The sequence below is a fragment of the Vidua macroura genome, chromosome 23, assembly GCF_024509145.1.
Source record: "Vidua macroura isolate BioBank_ID:100142 chromosome 23, ASM2450914v1, whole genome shotgun sequence".
Taxonomy (NCBI): domain Eukaryota; kingdom Metazoa; phylum Chordata; class Aves; order Passeriformes; family Viduidae; genus Vidua; species Vidua macroura.
Genome location: NC_071593.1, coordinates 6,579,144 through 6,598,984, shown reverse-complemented (window position 1 = coordinate 6,598,984; position 19,841 = coordinate 6,579,144). Strand labels below are relative to the sequence as shown.

At 50.1% G+C, this 19,841-nt stretch overlaps 2 protein-coding genes across 4 annotated transcripts; both read right to left on the bottom strand.

Annotated features, from left to right (window-relative positions):
• Positions 1–1,998: 1,998 nt before the first annotated feature.
• Positions 1,999–5,735, bottom strand: AURKAIP1 (aurora kinase A interacting protein 1). Of its 2 annotated transcripts, none has more exons than XM_053997754.1 (4): positions 5,635–5,735; positions 5,114–5,202; positions 3,831–4,273; positions 1,999–2,826 (listed from the first exon to the last, which is right to left on the bottom strand). In XM_053997754.1, the coding sequence occupies exons 2-4, from the start codon at positions 5,163–5,165 to the stop codon at positions 2,719–2,721; spliced, it is 603 nt and encodes a 200-aa protein (XP_053853729.1). In that variant the 5' UTR covers positions 5,166–5,202; positions 5,635–5,735; the 3' UTR covers positions 1,999–2,718. The 2 variants fall into 2 exon arrangements, with proteins under 2 accessions (XP_053853729.1, XP_053853730.1); XM_053997755.1 differs by lacking the exon at positions 5,635–5,735 and adding an exon at positions 5,321–5,575.
• Positions 5,736–7,541: 1,806 nt separating this feature from the next.
• LOC128818385 (C-factor-like) lies at positions 7,542–17,339 on the bottom strand. 2 transcript variants are annotated; one of them, XM_053997685.1, is made up of 7 exons: positions 17,110–17,339; positions 10,277–10,328; positions 9,808–9,995; positions 9,318–9,473; positions 8,732–8,792; positions 8,444–8,554; positions 7,542–8,301 (listed from the first exon to the last, which is right to left on the bottom strand). In XM_053997685.1, the coding sequence occupies exons 1-7, from the start codon at positions 17,248–17,250 to the stop codon at positions 8,240–8,242; spliced, it is 771 nt and encodes a 256-aa protein (XP_053853660.1). In that variant the 5' UTR covers positions 17,251–17,339; the 3' UTR covers positions 7,542–8,239. The 2 variants fall into 2 exon arrangements, with proteins under 2 accessions (XP_053853660.1, XP_053853661.1); XM_053997686.1 differs by lacking the exon at positions 8,732–8,792 and having other exon boundaries at positions 17,110–17,334.
• Between the last annotated feature and the right edge of the window lie 2,502 nt (positions 17,340–19,841).

The following is a 19,841-nucleotide window of genomic DNA, read 5'->3' as shown; positions in this document are numbered from 1 at the left end:
CCAGTTGTGTGCAGCCAAGGACATCCCACAGCCTGTCCACATGAAATCCTCGAAAACACTGGGAATAAAAAATCATCCTTGAAAACACTGGGAATAAATCCTTTCAGTCTGCACCACTCAAATCCGTGTTTTCCCCCTGGTGCCTTTACAAGCTCCTGGTTTGAATCAGGTCCCTGAAGCAGGAGAAGCCCATGAGGAACCCAGAGTGGAACTGAATTAATGAAGTGAGCCAAAACTAAAGGAGACAACACCCCAAAATATTCCTGTGCAGAACTGGAGAGTGGCTGCCCAGGAGCTGAAATCTCTTCTGCACAGCCCAGACCATCACAGGGTTAACTCAGGCAGCAATTGCTGACCTCCTGCAATTTATACACAATTTAAATGTTTCTACTTCCCACCCACTTTGGTTTCAATGCTTGTTACCAAAGGGACCAAACGTCCTGATGTGCAGTGGAATAGAGAGCTTGCTGTTTTCTAAAAAAATTGGAATTAATTTTGTATTCCCCAGCAGTACCATAAATCATCCTGCTTCTGCTTTAATCCTAAAAGTCTCCTGTCATTTCCAACACCTCACCTCTACCACCATGGAGCACCCAGCAATTTTCTAGTTATGTAAAGTACTGGAAATTGATGCAGACTTTTAGGAAAAAACTTATTTCCCATTTATCCCCTTCCCATATTCAGGCCTCATTCTCAGCTGGAATGCGTTTTTAAGTTAAACTGGATTTATTTGTGGCTGAAATAACTTTTATTTTATGTCCAGAAGCCTCTAAAAAACTTCAAGAATCCATGTTGATGTCATTGAACACCACATTTTCTAGAGAATACTCTTAAAAATGTATTTAGTTCTTACTCTGGTAAGAATCATTGCTCTCCGGGTTAGCCAAAATCCTTTTCGCCAGGAACTATTAATTGCTAACATTAAAAAGAAATGGTATTTTTGCCACTGGCACCACATTGCTGGGCTCTGAGCTTTCCAAAATGGGGCAACACCCTCCATATTTACAGTGGGATTTGGTTCAGAGAAATAAAATTCAGAGTTTTCATCCCCTCCAACTCAGCTGATTTCCTATTTTAGAGCCAACTCATTCCAGCCAAACCTGACCACTGAGAGAAAACTCCTGAATTTCTTCTGTTGAGCTGAGCTTGTTGCCTGCATAGGATCCAAAATCAGGGGAAAATGAGAGACGTTAGATTTATATTCCAATTTTTAGGGATCTTTCCAGCCCAATGAGTGACATAAAAATACCTCACCAGTTATGTCCAAGCTCTGTAATGAACACCATGAATTTGTCTGGTTTTCAACCATTTCCTCTCAGAACTAATAATGGAAATCTTCACTATTTGGGGAATTTTAAGTCAAAGCTTTCCTGTTTGCAGCTTTTTTTTTTTTTTTTTTTTTGTTACCACAGCTACACATGCACAAAGCTTTGTTAAGTGTGCAGATTCAGTGGGATGCAGATATTTTGGAGAGGAAGAGCAGCTCCTTGTGAGTATATCCTGGACTCGTGCTCCCTCTACAGAAAATCAGGGGCATTTTCCACCTCTCTGGTTGTTCAGTAAAGTGAGATTCAAATCCCATCCTGTGGTCAAGAACATTGAAGTTGACACAGCCCTGGGGGGGTGAAACCTGATTAGTGCCTTGTAAAACAGAGTTTTTTCCACGTGGAAAACACAAATCCTGAGAGATTGAAGATGTTAGGAAGGAATTCTTGCCTGTGAGGGGTTGGTAAGACCCAGAGAAGCTGTGGCTCAGGATGTCCTAAAGTGCACCTTGTGTAGCAATGATTTCCACAGATTATTTTCCTCCCTTTCAGTTTATTCTCTCCTAGCAGAAAAAAAAAGGGAATCATTTTCAGGGAGTTTCCCAGCTCATTCTTTTCCCCCTCAGCCCACCCCATCTCTTTGCCAAAATACAAAAGTTAAATCACACTAAACCACCCAGAACTGCCTCAACCCCCCCCCAAAAAAAAAGCAGAACCCAAAGCAGAACCCAGATAAAAAGTCCTCTGTCAGGGTTTATTTTAAACACCTGTATTTTTCACAGCTTTCACAACTCTCTTCAACCATGCAAAAACAGCTGATTTTATCAGGCTTTTCTCAGGCACAAAAGTTTTTGTAGTTAATGAATAATGAACTCTGAGCTTTTACTTTGACCAATATCTGGATGTTCTACATGACAGGGGTCAGTCAAAGACAAAAAAATAACCATTTTTTATTAGCACAAAATAGAACACAAAAATAAATGTGCCCAAGGCACACCAAGGCTCCACATAAGAGACAACAACAGCTCCTGCAGGTAAATTCCCTGGAATTCTGATCCAATTCCCACCCCACCACAATTCTTAGGAAAAAAACCCCAACCTTTCTGCAGTAAGGCTGTGAAAGAAAGCAGCTTAGAAAAGAACTTTCCCAAAGGTTTGTGCCATATAAACAACAGGAATTCTTCCACTGATCCCATCTCCCACAGCTGATTTTTCTTAGGTTCAGTCTCATCTCAAACAGGGACTTCAGAAATTCAGCAATGACCACAGGACAGCAGAAAAAAAAGCTCACACCTCTCCTCTGGGGAGGAAAAGCTGCCAGTTTGTCCTTGGAAAACTCCTTCCTACTATTTTCATCACAATCAGAAAAAGGTTAAATGTCATTGACATACTTAAATATTTTTTTTTTAATTACAATTGCAGGTTAAAATTTGTGATAGGTGTTTTTTTTTTTTTATCGCTTGGAACTCCTCAGGTAGATCTTGGGGGTTTGCCACCCTGCAGGAGCACTTTTCAAGCCAGCTTTTTTCCAGATGCGCTCCAAATCTTTCTCAAATTTTATCTAAAATAGGGAACAGAAAAAAAGAAAAAAAAATGGTAACACAGCTTAGAAGCAACAGCCACTGCCCAGTGTCCCAAGGACAGTGTAGGTGTAACACACACAAAGGAAACAAAGGTTTTAAGTGTCAAAATATTGAATTTTATGGCAGAAAATACATAAGAAGACATTAAAATGCATAGGGATTTTGGCAGTATCATTTTACAAGTCCTGTGCAAGGAAAACTGAGAAGGTGGACAAAGAAATGGTACGGAAAATAAGAGGATTTAACCTTTCAGAGTTCACTGAAAATCTGAAGCAGTGGAATTAAAATTAACTCTAATTTGCATCTGGGCAAGGTGAGAATTCCTAGAGAATTAACTAAATTATATCCCAAGAAAAGCAGTGCTGAAGGAGAACATCCCCAGCTTGAACAAACCCCCATATCTTCCCTCACCCCTTCTATTAAAGGAAATAAAAGGCTTCTATATTACAAAAAAATAGAATAAGAAGCACTTGAGGATGTTGGCAAGACAGGGGAGAAATTAAGATTAAAGCAGTCTCCCTGATCCAGGGCAGACACATGAATTCCTCCTTCACACAAATACTACACTCATCTCCATTAATCACACACATTTGTAAATTGGAAGAAAAATTAAGCCCAGCAATGGTCACATTTATGTTTGCAATCACAGAGTCACTGAGGCTGGGGAAGATCTCTGAGATCATTGAGTGCAGCTGTGACTGATGCTCACCCTGTCCCCACATCCAGGAATTCCTTGGACACCTCCAGGGATGGGGACTCCAAACCTCCCTGGGCAGTTCCAATGCCTGGACACCGTTTCCATGGAGAAATTCCTGCTGGTGCCCAACCTGACCCTCCCCTGGCACAGCTTCAGGCTAAAAGCTGAATTCATTCAAGCTCCTTTTTCCCTAAATCCACTTAAATCCATCACCAGCACCTACGCAGAGGCTGGTTTGATGTGTGGGCACATTTCTGTCAGAGAACTCCCCCTCCCCGAGCTCACCTGACGCTTCCTCTTGCGCCCCTCCTTTATCCTCCTGCGGATGAACTTCCTCCTCTTGAGCAGCTTCTTGTACTTGTGCCTGTTCATCTTCCTCCTGCGGATCTTCAGCACGTTCCTGCACTGCACTTTGTCACCCAGAGCTCCCTCTCCTTCCTCCGCATCCCCTGTCCCAGCAGCAGGGGGACACTCAGAGGGCTGCGGGCTTTCATGGCTGGCTTCTTCCTGAGCCCCCTCAGCTTTGGGGAGGGAGTACCTCACTGTCAGCCAGCTCTCCAAGGGGCTGATGGAGAGTTTCCTGGGAATGAGGATCTCCTCCAGCTCAGGGTCCAGCGTGTGCCACTGCTGGGGCTGGGCCCCGCTGGTGTTGGGGGGCTGGGTGCTGTAGCGTGCGCACGGAGAGCGGCAGCAGAGGAAGGACGACACTGACCTGGGCAAGAGGTGGCCTTTGGGAGAAAGGGGTTGCACTTAAAAAGGCAGAATTTTCCAGAGAAAAGCTCTGCCCAGCTCTCACACCGCCAGACAGCCCTGGCCAGAGCAGGCTAATAAAGGGAAACACAAAAGTTGTTTCGACAGCAGAAAAGCAAGGGAGGATTTTCAATTTTCACTTTTAACTACAGTGCTGTCATGTTAAAAATATATTATACTTTACTGGGTAAGCTGCCCAAATCATCCAGGCAGAGCAGGGTGGAGGTTCCCCTTCAGTGGGAGGTGAAGGGGTTGGAATTCCGTGGTCTTTAAGGTCCCCTTCAGTGGGAGGTGAAGGGGTTGGAATTCCATGGACTTTAAGGTTCTCCTTCACTGAGAGGTGAAAGGGTTGGAATTCCGTGGTCTTTAAGGTTCTCCTTCACTGAGAGGTGAAAGGGTTGGAATTCCGTGGTCTTTAAGGTTCCCCTTCACTGGGAGGTGTCCCCTGTCCACGGCAGGAGTTTGGAATTCCATGGTCCTTAAGGTCCCTTCCAACCCAAACCCTTCCATGATTCCATTCAGAGGAATGTTCTTGTGTTTTCTGATGGAAAATCAATTTGGAATGGTAAGGAAGTGTTTCCTGTATCAAACCTCTCTGCTGCTAAGGAATCTTCTCCTGAGGTTAAAAGATGTTAAACAAAAGCCACACCATAATTACATAATAAATAAGAGACATTAAAACATTTGACAACCACTGACTCAACAACAGCCTCCTCTCTCCTGCACTGCCTGGCAGAAAAGAACCCTCTAGGAGCCCAATTACCCCAGGAAAATAAACCCAAACAAACAGAAAACTTGGTCACACAATACCAAATTACCTGCAATTCTCGAAGCCTTCAGTAACTGGGAACTCAGCCTTGATATTAACATTTTGTTTCTCTTTGTTCACTGGCAGAGCCAGCAATGACTGTTCAAATAAGAACATTTATTCAGTAATGAAATCATGCAGCTTTAAAAAACCTTCCCTATTCAGCCCCACATCCCCGAAAGACAGGCTGAGACCCTAAACATCCTCCTGGTTTTACCCTCAGTCTGTGGGGGTCAAGCACAGGGGCAGCTGAGCCCCGGAGGCGATTTATTACTAAAGCTTCGGCTGTTTTAACTTTAAAAACACGGCAACTCCAGCCGAGCTCCCTGGCACAGCCCTGCTGCTCCCTAAGGCCGGGAGGAGCAGCCGCGCGGCCTAAGAACGGGCCGTCACCGAGGGGCCGCCTCCTTCCCCTCAGCCCTCCGGGCCCTGCCGGCGCTGCCCCGCCCCGGGCGGGGTCCGCCCGGAGCCCCCGAGCCGCCGCTCTCGCCCTCCCCTCACGGCCCCGCCGCCACCGCCGCCATCACCCACCGGCCCCGCCGCCACCGGAACTTCCGGCCGCCCGCAGCGCGCCCTGCCGGCGCGCGCCGGTAACGGCCCCTCACGGCCGCTCAGGGCTGCTCGAGGGGCCGGGCTCGGCCCCTCACGGGCCTCTGTGGCACTTCATGGTCCCTCACGGCCCTTTATGGCCCTACATGGCCCCTCACGGGCCTCTGGCACTTCATGGTCCCTCACGGCCGTTCAGGGCTGCTCGAGGTGCCGGGCTCGGCCCCTCACGGGCCTCTGTGGCCCTTCATGGTCCCTCATGGGCCTCTGTGGCACTTCATGGTCCCTCACGGGCCTCTATGGCCCTTCATGGTCCCTCACGGGCCTCTGTGGCACTTCATGGTCCCTCACGGCCCTTTATGGCCCTTCATGGTCCCTCATGGGCCTCTGTGGCACTTCATGGTCCCTCACGGGCCTCTATGGCCCTTCATGGTCCCTCATGGGCCTCTGTGGCCCTTCATGGTCCCTCACGGCCGTTCAGGGCTCCTCGAGGTGCCAGGCTCGGCCCCTCACGGGCCTCTGTGGCACTTCATGGTTCCTCACGGCCCTTTCTGGCCCTTCATGGGCCACTGTGGCACTTCATGGTCCCTCATAGCCCTTTATGGCCCTTCATGGTCCCTCACGGCCGTTCAGGGCTGCTCAAGGTGCCAGGCTCGGCCCCTCATGGGCCTCTGTGGCACTTCATGGTTCCTCACAGGCCTCTGTGGCCCTTCATGGTCCCTCACGGCCCTTTATGGCCCTACATGGCCCCTCACGGGCCTCTGGCACTTCATGGTCCATCATAGCCCTTTATGGCCCTACATGGTCCCTCACAGCTGTTCAGGTTCCTCGAAGTGCCGGGCTCGGCCCGTCATGGGCCTCTGCGGCCCTTCATGGTCCCTCATGGCCCCCTGTGATTCTCTGAAGGATTCTGTGATTCTGTGAAGGATTTTGTGATTCTCTGGAGGGTTTTGTGATGCTGTGAAGGATTCTGTGAAGGGTTTCGTGATTCTCTGAAGGATTCTGTGATGCTGCGAAGGATTCTGTGATTCTCTGGAGGGTTCTTTGAGGCTGTGAAAGATTCTGTGAGGCTTTGAAGGATTCTGTGAGGCTGTAAAGGATTCTGTGATTCTCTGAAGGATTCTGTGAGGCTGTAAAGGATTCTGTGAAGGGTTCTGTGATTCTCTGAAGGGTTCTGTGATTCTCTGAAGGGTTCTGTGGTTGTCTGAAGGGTTCTGTGAAGGGTTCTGTGATGCTGTGAAGGGTTCTGTGAAGGGTTCTGTGGTTGTCTGAAGGGTTCTGTGAAAGGTTCTGTGATGCTGTGACGGGTTCTGTGAAGGGTTCTGTGATGCTGTGACGGGTTCTCTGAAGGGTTCTGTGGTTCTCTGAAGGGTTCTGTGGTGCTGTGACAGTGAGCCTGTCCCTGTTGATGCAGGGCTCAGGGAAGGCACACAGACACCTCTCCCTGCCACCTCCCCTGTCTGTATCTGGGGGCTGGTGCCGGTGGCCGCTGTCCAGGGACAGCCACACCTGTCCTCTCCCCTTTCCTGGCTGTTGTTTGTCTCCTCTTCTCGGTGCAGGAACCCACCATCTTGGCACAGCATGAAAGTGCCTAATCAGCTGGCATGAGGGAGGGATGTTGAAGCCAGTCCCAGACTTCAAAGAGCTTTTTGCTTTTGTACCTACCTCAGCCAGAGCACAAGAGATTTATTCACCAGCTGCTTGTAGTATTTCAAACCAGAACAAGGGTCTGGCTCTGGTTTGGGTACACCCCACTGTGTCAAACCCAACTACCCTGAAAGGTTAACGTGGCTTAGAGTTTCTTCCTGAAAATTAAGAGTAAAGTTCCCTTGTCAGGAAAGACAAACCTATGGAGGAGAAATTAAATGAAGTAAACAGTTCGCTAAACAGACTGTTTGTTTAATCAAGACTTTATTGAAGACATTTCAGAAGTTTATGTACAAAACAACATTCCCACCCCCGTATCAGGCTGTTAGTCACCCACTGGGAGCAAAGCAAGTGCCTGGTGTACACTGGCAACCTGGGCACACTCAGAGTTTGCCACAGAATTCACAGAAGTACCAAATTCCCTTGGTTCAGAGCTGGGCAATTTCAGCCTTAGCTCAGTTAGGAACAAAGGAAATCAAAGTTTTTTTCCTGGAAGTAACTGACCATACTGGAACCTGACAGCCTACTCTGGCCTTACTCTGAGGTCAGGTAATTTCATTCTGCTAAGAGCCAGAAGCCACTTTGGGTTTGGAAGTGGAAAGGAAGCAGCAGCCCCTGGATTTAACGTGCAGGTTTGAATCCATTTCAGAGGGCTCCAGGAGATGCCCATCACCGAGAGCACAGTAGTGTTTGCAGGAAGCGTTAGAGCAGAGCAGTAGCAACACCAAGTGAAAGACTCAGCCACTTTGCTTTCCAAATACACCTAGAGAGAGGCTGAGTGGCAGACTGGCTATTTCAACAAGCGTGTAAAAAAAACCCCTAGAGACACAGACAGGAGTGGCAAGGTTCAATTGTGACTGACGAGCTGTTCCTGGAGAGTTCTGTGCACTTCTACCACGGCAGAGTTTCCCCTTGCCAGTCCAGGAAAGAACCATTTTCCTTTTCACCGAGACGGTCCAGAACAGAGAGAATACCTGGGATAGCCTCCTGCACCTGCATGGGAGCCTGGAATGAATCAAGCTTAGGTCAATACTGGGAATATCCTGCAGAAGAGAATTAAATGCATTTAAGGACGCTCTGGAATGCAGGGGATGTATTTTTGTGTGTCACAGCACACGGAGGTCACATTTCCAGCGCTGGCACTCACCATGTTTCCACCCATGTCTGTTTGAAGCCAGCCTGGGTGCAAGGAAATGCAGAGAATTCCGTCTGATTTCAGGTCTGCAGCCAGACACCGGGTGATCATGTTCAGTGCGGTCTGCAGGAGTGGAAACCACCAATTAATGTGCTGTTGATGAGCCTCGAGCACCTCCTCAAGCCCAGCCGGCGGGCACCTCCCTTCCACCCTGCCGGCACAGCAAGGGGCAGGAAGAGGCTCTCAGTAACTCATCCAGACTTTCTGGGAACTCTGAGAGCTCTACCACCACAAACTTACTGCCCAAAAACGAAACTGAGTTGTAATGGAAGATAAAGTAGCATTTGAAACACCTCAGGAGCTGTGAGGAGAATAATATTGACATAAGGACTGTGTTTTTCTGCACTAATCACTACACAAACATTCATTTACTTCTGAACAGGGAAAACAAGCGTTTAACAGCTTATGAGTAGGTGGTGTAGGAGAAACTGTATGTGTGATCCTGACTATCTGTACAAACTCAATCTCTGGGCGTGAGAAAACTAAAAATCCCACCTGTCACTAAGTGACATCACCACGTACAGGTCAGCACACCTTTTGCTGAGTTTCCTGCCTGCTCTCTTGGAACACAGCTAATAGAACCCACCCTCGATGGCATCAGCTCTTCCCTGAATGCCAAATCCCCCGGGATTTGTATCAGAGCAGGGATTTGGGAGCCTGTTCTCCAGAGGCTGCTCCAGGTGCAGTGTTCCACAGCTCCCATTCCCACCCACGTGAAGAACAAGAACACTTTTTGTGTCCACAGAGGTGCTGCACCCCTTCCTACGGTCAGCATGGTCTCTACCTGCCCTCAACCAGGGAGCACAGCCCAGGGCAGCCCACAAACCTTTGCTATCCTGTAGGGATAGACCTTGAGGAACATCTCATTGGCCTGGACGAGCTGCATGGAGGCAGCCAGGGAGGACATGTTGATGATGGCAGCTCTGTGACAGCCCATGCCAGTGCCCAGCTGTGCTGCCTTCCTCAGCAGCGGGAGGAATGCCTGTGAAAACCAGAGTTTGCTTTCATTTGGCCATTTGGATCATTCCCTCCTTCAAAGCAGGAATCCCAGCAGAGCTCTGTGCCACCAGCACAGCGTGGTGATGGCTCCTCTGACCCACTGGCCAGAGGAGACTTTCCTCCAGCAGCCTCCTCTGCCCACCTGCTGTCCCCACCTGCCACGAAGTGACCCCACACCAGGTGCACAGACAGCAGCTCCAGACAGGCAGGTCCCCGTCAGAACTGTCTCTGTGCAGCTCCAAGGGGATGAATGCCTGGGCAAGCCCAGCTCTCTTGTGGAAAAGCCCCAGATGAAGCCCATCCCTGCCAGTCCTCACCTTGGTGACCATCAGCTGGGCAACGGTGTTGGTTTCATAAATGGTGAGCATGGTCTCGGCTGTGACCTCCTCCAGCGAGGCGAGCACGTTGATGCCAGCGTTGTTGATGAGGCAGTTCAGCCCTTTGTCTCCCACAATTTCTTCCACTTCCTTGACCACTTTCTTGATGCTGTTCTCACAGACCACATCTGCACGGAGGAGGCAGGAAGAGCCCCAGTGTGAGCAGTGCAGGGTGTGCCTGGCACGAGACAACCCTTGCCAAACCAAAGCTGAGGCTCAGTGGGGACGTTTGGGCAGCACACAGGTGAAAATGCACAGATTTTACTGAATTACATTTCCCCAGTGTTATCTTAAGATGGTTTTCAGCTGCTGGAGATCGTGCCTAGCTACTGATCACTCAGGAGACCAATTTTTTTAAGATGCACTCACCTAAGCTGAAGAAATTCCAGAAGTAAAGCCCTTTACTCACCCAGTTGCAGGAGCTTGATGTTGCTGTATTGCTTGCTAAGCTGCTGCAGTTCCTAGGAAGAAGAATTATTTTTATTTTATATATATATATATATATATATATATATATATATATATATATATATATATATGTATATCTCCATGGCTATTACATGAATCACTTTGAATTCTGCACCTCCAGAATTGCAACTGAAATATTTTCATGATTGGACTGAAGGCAGAGATTCTCCTTTGTTTTCCAGCCTGCTGAGCAGCTTTCCTAAGAGCCAGATCAGGAAATTGGACTCTTCCCCTGCTTAGTTCAGACTCCAGTGTGCTGGATTTTTAGTGGGATATTTCTCAGTTTTAGTGCTCAGTTCTCAGCATTCCAGTAAAAATCCAGTGCCTCCCCAGTTCTGTAAGAAAAGGGAAATTCTCCTGAAGCTCAGCTAGTGCTGGACATGAGTGCTTTTAAAAAGCCATTTGAAATTCCCGTTTGCAGGAAAATTTCCCCAGCAGTTTCCCCATGGGAATTTCGTTTCCCCAGCAGCCTCGTTAGCGTCAATTCTTGTAAGTGGAGGTGAAGCCCACCAAGAAATCAGTCTGAGGCACAGCCACTGTCCAGGAGAACAACTCCCTCCCTGCTGGAGCTCACTCATCTGCCTGTCAGCACGGCGGGCTGGTGCTCCTGCAGAAATCCGTGCTCTGCGCTGTTCCGGCTGCACAGAGTGTGTCCAAATTGGATTTATGGGCCCAGCTGGAATACTCAGGTTTCTGTGCCATGAAGCCAAGTGGGAAGCGTGGCCAAAGACAACAGATGGATTCCATATCCCCAGTCATGTTCAGGAGACACAGCAACCTGGCCAAACATTCCAGCCCCAGCAAATCCCTTTCTTTGGGAGCCCTTTGGGAATAGGGGTCAGGAGGGCAGGTTTGGAAAGAATCCTTCTCTGCCCCTTGGAGACACTTTCGGGACTCGGTGTCCTCTGACAAACCATAATGGATCACATCTTTTATCTCACATCAGAGCCTGCAGGGTTCTCTCCAGGCTTGTTTGGGAGATTTGTTCTCCCACCGAGGCCAATCTACAACTGCAGTTAAGGCTATTAAGGGGAGTGGGAAGGAAAAACAAGTCAGAAGCACAAAACCAGAAGACATTCCTTGCTTTGGACAGGGCTTGGTGGGACAGATTTCCATAAATTAAAGGCCCAGAACACACTGTCTTGTTTATTGATGCGATAGCTCTGCTGTGTCAAGGCCTGCAGGAATTCTGTGCCTTTGGATTGTCACTGGATCTCAGTTTGACAGTATCACTCAGAGCATAATAAACTCCAGGAGTGCTCTGCCTTCTCCAGGTTTGTCCATTTATTTATAGTTCATTTATTTATATGCTTTACTCTCTGACAGAAAGGAGCTACCAGCTCCTGCTGAAAGGCAGGAGCTGCTCTGAGTAGCAGCAGGCATTGAGAGGCTTCTGAAGTGAGCAAGCAATATTTTCAATTAAGAACTGAAGCATTCTCCAGTACATAGCATGAAATTACAATAGCTGCATGCAAATTAGGTTTAAAATTCAATGGGTTCTCCAGTTAATTACTTAGTTAACAAGTGACTCCCACTTCAGGGGTTTAAATTTCTGAGAAGCAGCTCCCAGGCACAAAGCTGATCTAGACAGCTTTGGTCTTCGAGAATGTTACACCTGATATAAGCTGAAAAATCCAGTTAGAACATCTAAAAGTTGCAGGAAAGCCTATTTTCCCCCTCCTGTGACTAGAAGGAAAATGAGAAAAGGAGGACTGAGACACGTAGGTACAGCCAACATATCCCAGCTAAAGCATTTTTAATTAGTGTGCTATGACAGATAATTTAAAAACAAACAAGACAAACAAAACCCAACAAAAAGCCACAACACAGCTCCCTAGCACTGTGTTTATTTAGCATAGTAGCTGTAGAACTGCTCTGCACCTGAACAATCACCCCTGAGAATCAACTCGTGGGCAGTCCAAGACGAGAATTAAACTCTGATTAGCATCTGTTGTTTCCTGCTTGCTGATTTTTAATTACGATTAACAAAGAGTCAGCCTATTCTGATTCAAACAAGATCCTCTGGCACTCAGGGCTCCGGAGGCAGACTCCTCAGCACGCAGGGTATTTATTGCTAGATTTCAACCAGGAATGTTTTGTTGTCTTTGTCATTTAGCAAGATTTACTTTGCCTTCTTTATGAAAGCATTATCCACTTCAGTTACAGCACTTGGAAAGGGCCTGGCCCCATTCAGCCAGTTGGAAGCAATCAAGCCAAACAAACACAGCCTGCGGGCAGGATAAAGGTGCTTGGGTATCCTTCACCTCATCCTACTTGCACTCGGGACAAAGCCAGAGGTGTATCCCATTTTTCTGCGTCCCTCTGAGACAGCTTTTCAGTATCACAGTGTACAGCCAGCTCAGCGTTCAGCCCTGGAACAGCTTCCACAGCACTGCCCTGACCCACAGCCCTCTCTGACTCCAGAAAAACCAGACCTCGCTGCTGTAGGAAGTGTAAAACACTTCCAGAAAAAAAATAAAATCAAATAAAACGACTCTGCAATAACCCAAAATTAGAAAGACTTCAAGAATGCCCCCTCTACCTGATATATATTCAGAAATGCCCCCTTTGCCTGATATATCTGGTGCACAGATCCCTCAGCTGCTCTTCCCAGTTGCAAAGCACATGGCTAAAATACGTGTTAAAGGGGAAAACAAGCCCCAAACCTGACAGAGACAGGCTGACAAGGGAACGGGCACAGCTTGTAACCCAATCTGCTTCAGAGCAAGGGAAACTTCACATTTAGCCCTGGAAGCTTCCCAGAGCTCTGCAGAGGACTCGAGCAGTGAGGGATTTGTTCACCTGGGAACGCGCTGGGGCTTGGGGAGAGCAGGAGGAGCGGGAGATGCTCCCGTGCACATCCCACAGCTCTGGGCACTTTTAATTTTATTTATTCACCCCACGGCCACCTCCTCCTTCTCCCATCACACAGGGCACCCCAGGGGCTGCACCGTTTTTAAGCGCAGTCCTTTAGGGCAGAGTTTTCCCTTTTATGGGAAAGCAGGATGGGGGGAGGAAGGAGCAAAGAAGGAAAAGAGGAGTGTGGGGAGAATTCCAGCTTGTGCTGGCTCCCTGGTAACGACAGCACTGGGGTTGTGCCCATCTGGAGAGCAAAAACAGGACATCAGGATTATTTCCTAGGAGATTTGTAGCTGCTCCCACTGTCAGCGCTGGAGCAGCCCAAGAAAAGGCAGACTGGGATCAGAGCGCGGCTGGAGGAGTCTCCGATGATGCTTTTCCAGGAGGGGCAGTGGTTATCTGGCTGCCTGCGGGCCTGCTGCACGTTATCGTGTGATCTGCAGCCCATTTGTTAGGCAAATGTTCTGGGGAGGCCACCTAGGAGCTCCTCAGCCCCAGAGCTCGAGTTTTCACAACTTCTGCCAGCACAGACTCACATGCAAAAGCCTGCAGCTGTTCCGCATTACCCCAAGGTTAGGGAGTTACAGGAGATGTGCTGCTTTTCCCGGTGAAGAGAGGAAAGCAGAGTCAGAATTCCCCAGCATCTTTGGAAAAGCAGGTCCTTAGGGGCTCTTCTCTGTCCACTGTTTGGAGGGCTCCAAAATACTCAGTCATCACTCTGCTGAGAGATTCTTGCCCAATGTGGGACTGTGTTTGCCAGCAGCTAAGCATATTTAATCACTTTTCCTCTAAAAATTGGATTATTTTTTAAAAGCCTTTTCATTTAAGCTCTGCCCATCTCCATTCTGCCACGGGAAAATGCTGCTCTGCCAAACCAGAGGAGAGCAGAATTTATAGGAACTGTCCAAAGTTGCCGTTCTCCAGGTTCATCCTCTCATGCAGGAGAGGAAGTGGGGGGCAATCCACTTGTACCAAGGAGGATTTTTTGTGTGGGCAACAAAAAGCCAAGGGGAAAAACCAAAATTAGACCACCTGAATTGCTGCCAAGAGAAAAAGCACTGACCCGGGTGTGCAGAGAAAGAAAAATTCCCTCAACCTCACAGCCCACAAACAGATCTGAGATGGGCCAAGCCCATTTCACGTGCCCCAAGCTGAGCCTGCAGTGCCAATCCCTGGAGAGCAGGAACCCAAACTCTGGGAGTTCAAGATGAGCCTAAACTCTGAGTGTTCAAAATCTGACTGGAAATGCAGTGGCAGCAAAGGCTCCTCTCTGAGAAAGAAAGAAAAAATAATAAAAACGACAAGAAAATCACGGAACCTTTGCCTTTCCTGCCACACTCAGCAGCACTGCCAGGCTGGAGCCAAGCTTTGAGAGCAGCAGCTGAATTTGGTGCTGCCATGACCGAGATTCCCAGTGCAGGTCTGTTCTTGCCCTCTGCCAGCCCCAAGGACCAGTGGGAACACCCTGAGAGGGTCAGAAAGTTTTGTGCCAGCTCCGTGCATTGCAGATGGGGCAGATAATGCTGGTGAAACCACTACAATACCTTTAGTAAAGATTTCTCTTCCTTGTGGAGTTTCCAAACCCATCTGTTAGAAATCTGCTTTCAGCTGACTGCAGAGGTTTCTATTGATGTCCTGCCAAAGCACAGCACATGGCCTAGAGGTCCTTACAAAGAACAAAAACCCACCCTGATCCACCAAGGACAAAACTTGCCCCCCTAACAAATAAAGAAAGCTCAGGATGCACCCCATGTGGCCGGCAGGATCCCCAGTGGGGTTGCTGGAATGTGGCTCCTGGCCAGTTTCCTGCCTACAGGAGACACCCTGCCAGAGGCTTTCCAGGTTTCTCCCACCAGCAAGGAGTGACCCAGACTGCACTGTCTGAAGGCTGTTTCATCTTCCTGTGCAGGTTTACAGCCCTTTTGCTCCAGATTTTTAAATACTGACCACACACAAAAAAAAAAAAACCAGAACAACCCAAAAAACCCAAACCCAAACTGATGATTTGTGCTGAGATTTGCCCGTGTAATGTTTCCTAGGAAGCTCTTCCTGCTGAAGGAACCATTTCACTTCTCCATGTAATGGATCCGAGACTATTATGATGAAAAATCACGGGGGCCAGTTGGTGAAAAAGAGAAAAAAACCTCCCTCAGCAGTGGCTGAAGCAGCTTTAGGACAAACAACCACGCAGGGAGATTTTGATCTAGCACAGGTCAGATGTCTCTGCTGCTTTCCTGTGCCACTGCTACACCCGGCTCTTGTGCAATCGTTCGTAGGAAATAGGGCTGGGAGCGGTGCCAGCTCGGGTAACAGCAGTTAAAAGAGAACAGAATGGAGTGCATTTCTGCTCAGGTGCTGCCAGGAGGGGCTCGGGGGGAGCCACAGGGAGCAGCAGCCCTGAAAGGGAGCTGTGCACCTGATCCCAGCCTTGCTGGGCTGTTTCTCTGCACTTTCATTCAGAAATACCCTAAATGTACCTTTGTGCTGGAGACTTTTTTTTAAAAATGAAGATATTTCCCTTCAGTTTCATAAGGACCTGCAGCTGTTACCTGGCCAACCCTGTCCCACATCCTGAGCACCACCTTTTAGAGGTTTGTTTTTTGGTTTTTTTTTGTAGCTAAGCAGTAAACAGAGTTGCTGCATTTGGTTTATTGCTAGGACGGTGTGATCACAATCTGTGTGAAAGGAACCAAATCCCCCAGAAGGAGCGGACACAGGGGCTCTGTTTCCCTCTGGATTTTACCTTTTGCCTTGCTGGAGACAGGGGAGATGCAGGAATGGGGCTGTGGGTATCAATTCTCCTTCCAAATGCCTGGGCCGTTCCGGAGGGGTTCGGGGCGGTGGCGGGGCTGAGGGCTCGGCTTCCCGCAGCTCCGGGAGGAGCAGGGGGATGGGTTCCTGTGGGAGTTTCTGTGCTGCCCAAATCGCCCCTCACCGAGGAGAGCCGAGATCAGCCTGCACGTACAACAGGTGACGCTGCTGGTCACAGAGTCACTGATCACCCCCAGCCATTTGCCTCCCAAAAGTTTGAGAGGTGTGCGAAATTTTGTCTGTGAAATTTGAGTTTAAAAGGCTCCTATAAAAGTCTGTAGGAGTCCCAGAAATGCTGCAGCAGCAGGGACTTGGGCTGCAATGGGAGAGAGAGGGCACCAAGTGGATCCACGAGCTGCAGGTATCAGAAACTCCTGTTTCCAGCAGGAACTCTGAGCCCTGCCCAGCAGAGAGGGGAGCTAAGAGAAGTCTTTAATTCATTGCTCATCTGGGCTTTCTCACTTGTTGCAAGTGCAGCAGAGGAAAGGAGGCAGGCAGGGCACACGGCTCCTGCTGGGGACACAGACACGCGTGGAGAGAGAGAGAAGGAAAGCTGTGGCGGGTTTCTCCCACGGGAAAGGTTTCTGAGGGATGATGGGCTGCCCCTGCAGGGCTCCGGGCCGTGCAGATCTGGATAAGGACAGGACAGACATCTCCAGCAGCAAATCCAGCGAGAAACTCGGGGATGAAAGGAGGGGGGTGGCAGGAGCGTTGGAGATGCTGCAGCTGCCTGGCCGTGTCCCGCTCGCTCTCCTCCTCCCGGGAACGCTCCCCATCATCGGTAAACCCCAGCTCCAGCCCCGGAGACCTGCCCGGTGTCGGCTCCTGCCCCGGATGGGAGCTCCGTCCCGGCTCCATCCCAGCCCGGGAGCTCCGTCCCGGCTCCATCCCAGCCCGGGAGCTCCGTCCCGGCTCCATCCCAGCCCGGGAGCTCCGTCCCGGCTCCATCCCAGCCCGGGAGCTCCTTCCCGGCTCCATCCCAGCCCGGGCTCTCGCTGCCGGCACAGGGATGCTCGAGATGTTCCGCTCTTCCGAAGTGCCTTCTCCTTCCTCCCGACCCCTTTACCCCACTCCGGGGACCCCCGGCGCCCCCGCCCCGCTTACCTGCGCCTTCTCGGGGTACCGGCAGGTCGCAAAGACCAAATCCGGGGAGGGGCTGGCGGCTGCGAGCCCCCGCACCAGCCCCAGCCCGATGCCGCGGCTGCAGCCGGTGATGAGCACGGAGCGGCAGCGCGGCTGGGCCATGCTGCCTGGCCCGCTCCGCTCCGCTCCCGGCGCTTCTTAAGCCCACGCGGTTCTCAACCTGCGCCGTGCGGAGCCGGCCCCGCCGCCCCGGGCCCGCCCCCGCCGCGGCGCCTCCCCCGCCCGGCTCCGGGGCAGGGAGAGAGCGGCCCGGGGAACGGGAATTGGCTTTTCCCTCCCGGCTCCGGGAGAGAGCGGCCCGGGGAACGGGAATTGGCTTTTCCCTCCCGGCTCCGGGGCAGGGAGAGAGCGGCCCGGGGAAGGGGAATTGGCTTTTCCCTCCCGGATCCGGGAGAGAGCGGCCCGGGGAACGGGAATTGGCTTTTCCCTCCCGGCTCCGGGAGAGAGCGGCTCGGGGAACGGGAATTGGCTTTTGCCCCTCACGGTTCCAGGGAGAGAGCGGCTCGGGGAACGGGAATTGGCTTTTCCCTCCCGGCTCCGGGAGAGAGCGACCAGGGAAAGGGGAATTGGCTTTTCCCCCTCCCACAAGGACCCGAGCCCATCCCGCTCCCGGCGGGTGCCCAAACCCTGTTCCACTTCAGAGCCCTGCGTGTGGCAGAGCAGCCCCTGAGCCCTCTGCCCCTCATTATCGGCCCCACAGAACCGGACAAGGGTGAACTCGCTCCCCCCGGCAGGCAGGAGTGGGCAGAAGGATTCAGCTCTTGAACGGGGGATGAAGCAGAGGGAGGAAGGAATGAATCCCCATTTCTGGAACTCCTCACGTTCCTGCCGAGGCTTTTTAGGGTGTGCCAGGCACCACATTTCTGTCCCTTCCTCACAGTGGGTGACCTGGTCCTGGAAATCACCACAGGATCCTGCCCTCAGCTCATCCTCACCCTGTCCCGTGTGCCTTCCCAGATCAATAACCTCTTTATTACTCATCTGCACACTCGTGCAGAAACTGGGAGATGGAGGTTTAAAGGCTCTATTACATCTGTAAGCATAATATTGCCCTTTTCTTTTATAAAAGATCACTACACTTTTAAAATATTTTCATCCTTCTAGAGGTTAAGGATAGACTCTGCCCTTGAACTTGGGAAACTGAAGAACAAAGATTTGGTAATTTTGAAAAACTCTGTGGAAAAGCCTCAAACAGCTGCTGTGTCTGCCTCGTTTCCCTTTTGTTGGTTTAATTCTAAATACCTGCAACAGCTCCAAAAATGTACAGGATTTATTTATATTAAAGTATTGCTGCTGCATAGCTCAGGTTTGATGTTACATCACATTCCCGGGGGAGATGAAGATGACAAAAATCCTTCCAGACATTTCTCCTACCTCAGACAGTGCTGGCTGTGAGCAAAGCTGACCAGGGGCTTCTGGAAGAGCCTGGATTCCTGTTCCCTCAGGCTGGGGGAAAAGCTCAGCCCTGTGCACACAGCAGCTGTGGCAGGAAGCCAGCAGCAAGGCTGCCCTGGAGATTGATACCTGTTTTTTCTTCCAAATAAAGCTCCATTCCAGCAACTTCTGTCTCACAAACAGCCACACTCCCCTTTCCCAGGTGCTTTAATTTCATCCATCACCTTCCTGCCCACATTTCAGAACCATTTCCTTTGTGCATTACCACTGCTCTGGTGGGCTTGGAAAAGCTTTTTTTTTTATTAAAATCCCCATCAAGCCTAAAACTGCTTAGTGACCTTTGTGCTTGGGATGATGGCACAGCTGGAATTTTGCACAGCAGGGATTGGCAGCCTCTGGGAAATCCTCTGGGCTCTCAGCTGGGAAAGCTTTGGTGGCCGAGCCTCTGCTGACACAACTGCAGCTCTGACAGAGGGAATTTACAGCTGGGTGAGCCATTTTTTGGGAAAACATAAAGCCTGGGTGGGTGGCCAAAGCAGGCAGGAGGTTTTACTGAGGGAAGAGCAGGTGGGATTTATCAGAGGAATGTGGATCAGTACCTGGCCAAGCCTGTAGTGTTTTCTACCACTCAGGTTTCAGTGCTGTCCCTTCCAAGCAGAACATCCCAGAGCAGGAGGAATTGCAGGTGAACACCAGGAACAGATCAGGGACCAAACTGAGGGAGGTTCTGATCACTGAGAGCCACGCTGGAGTCACCAGAGGTGGAGAAAACAGAGCCATAACTCACCTGAAGGGCTCAGAGCTGTTTACACACACAGGTGCACGTGGGGCTTTTTATTTCAGGTGAACTTCTGCCAGCTCCAGCCACGGGACCCTGCCCTGCTCAGCAGCAGCACTGACTTCTTCAGTGTCCCAGCAAACCCAGCACAGATGTTCAGCCACCCCAACATTTTCACCCCAAATGTCCCAGCAAACCCAGCACAATGTTCAGCCACCCCAACACTTTCACCCCCCAAGAAGTGGCACAAAGCCCAAGGGATGGGATTCTCCTCAGGCCCAGCTCCTCCTCCTTGCCCAGGTGAGGAGGCCCAGAGCAAACACAGCTCAGGAAACTCAGCTGGGACCTGCCAGCTACTCCTGAAGTCAGAGAAATGCACTTTCCACCTCAAATCTTTGTGGAATGGGGGATTTTATGTTTGGTGCCCAAAACTCCTGCGTTTAAGGGTAAGGGGATTGAATTCCAAGTCTTGCATCTACTGCAGTTTAAAAATCTCTTCATTTTGCACCAGTTTCCTTCC

Excerpts from the sequence above, each read along its gene's own strand:
- AURKAIP1 (XM_053997754.1), bottom strand. The coding sequence starts at position 5,165 with ATGTTAATATCAAGGCTGAGTTCCCAGTTACTGAAGGCTTCGAGAATT. Across the intron at positions 4,274-5,113 it reads GAAGGCTTCGAGAATTGCAG|GCCACCTCTTGCCCAGGTCA; the intron begins GTAATTTGGTAT and ends TTTCTCCCAAAG. Across the intron at positions 2,827-3,830 it reads GGCGCAAGAGGAAGCGTCAG|ATAAAATTTGAGAAAGATTT; the intron begins GTGAGCTCGGGG and ends TCCCTATTTTAG.
- LOC128818385 (XM_053997685.1), bottom strand. The coding sequence starts at position 17,250 with ATGGCCCAGCCGCGCTGCCGCTCCGTGCTCATCACCGGCTGCAGCCGC. Across the intron at positions 9,996-10,276 it reads CATCAAGCTCCTGCAACTGG|ATGTGGTCTGTGAGAACAGC; the intron begins GTGAGTAAAGGG and ends TCCTCCGTGCAG. Across the intron at positions 8,793-9,317 it reads ATCCCTACAGGATAGCAAAG|CTCCTGAGGTGTTTCAAATG; the intron begins GTTTGTGGGCTG and ends TTCTCCTCACAG.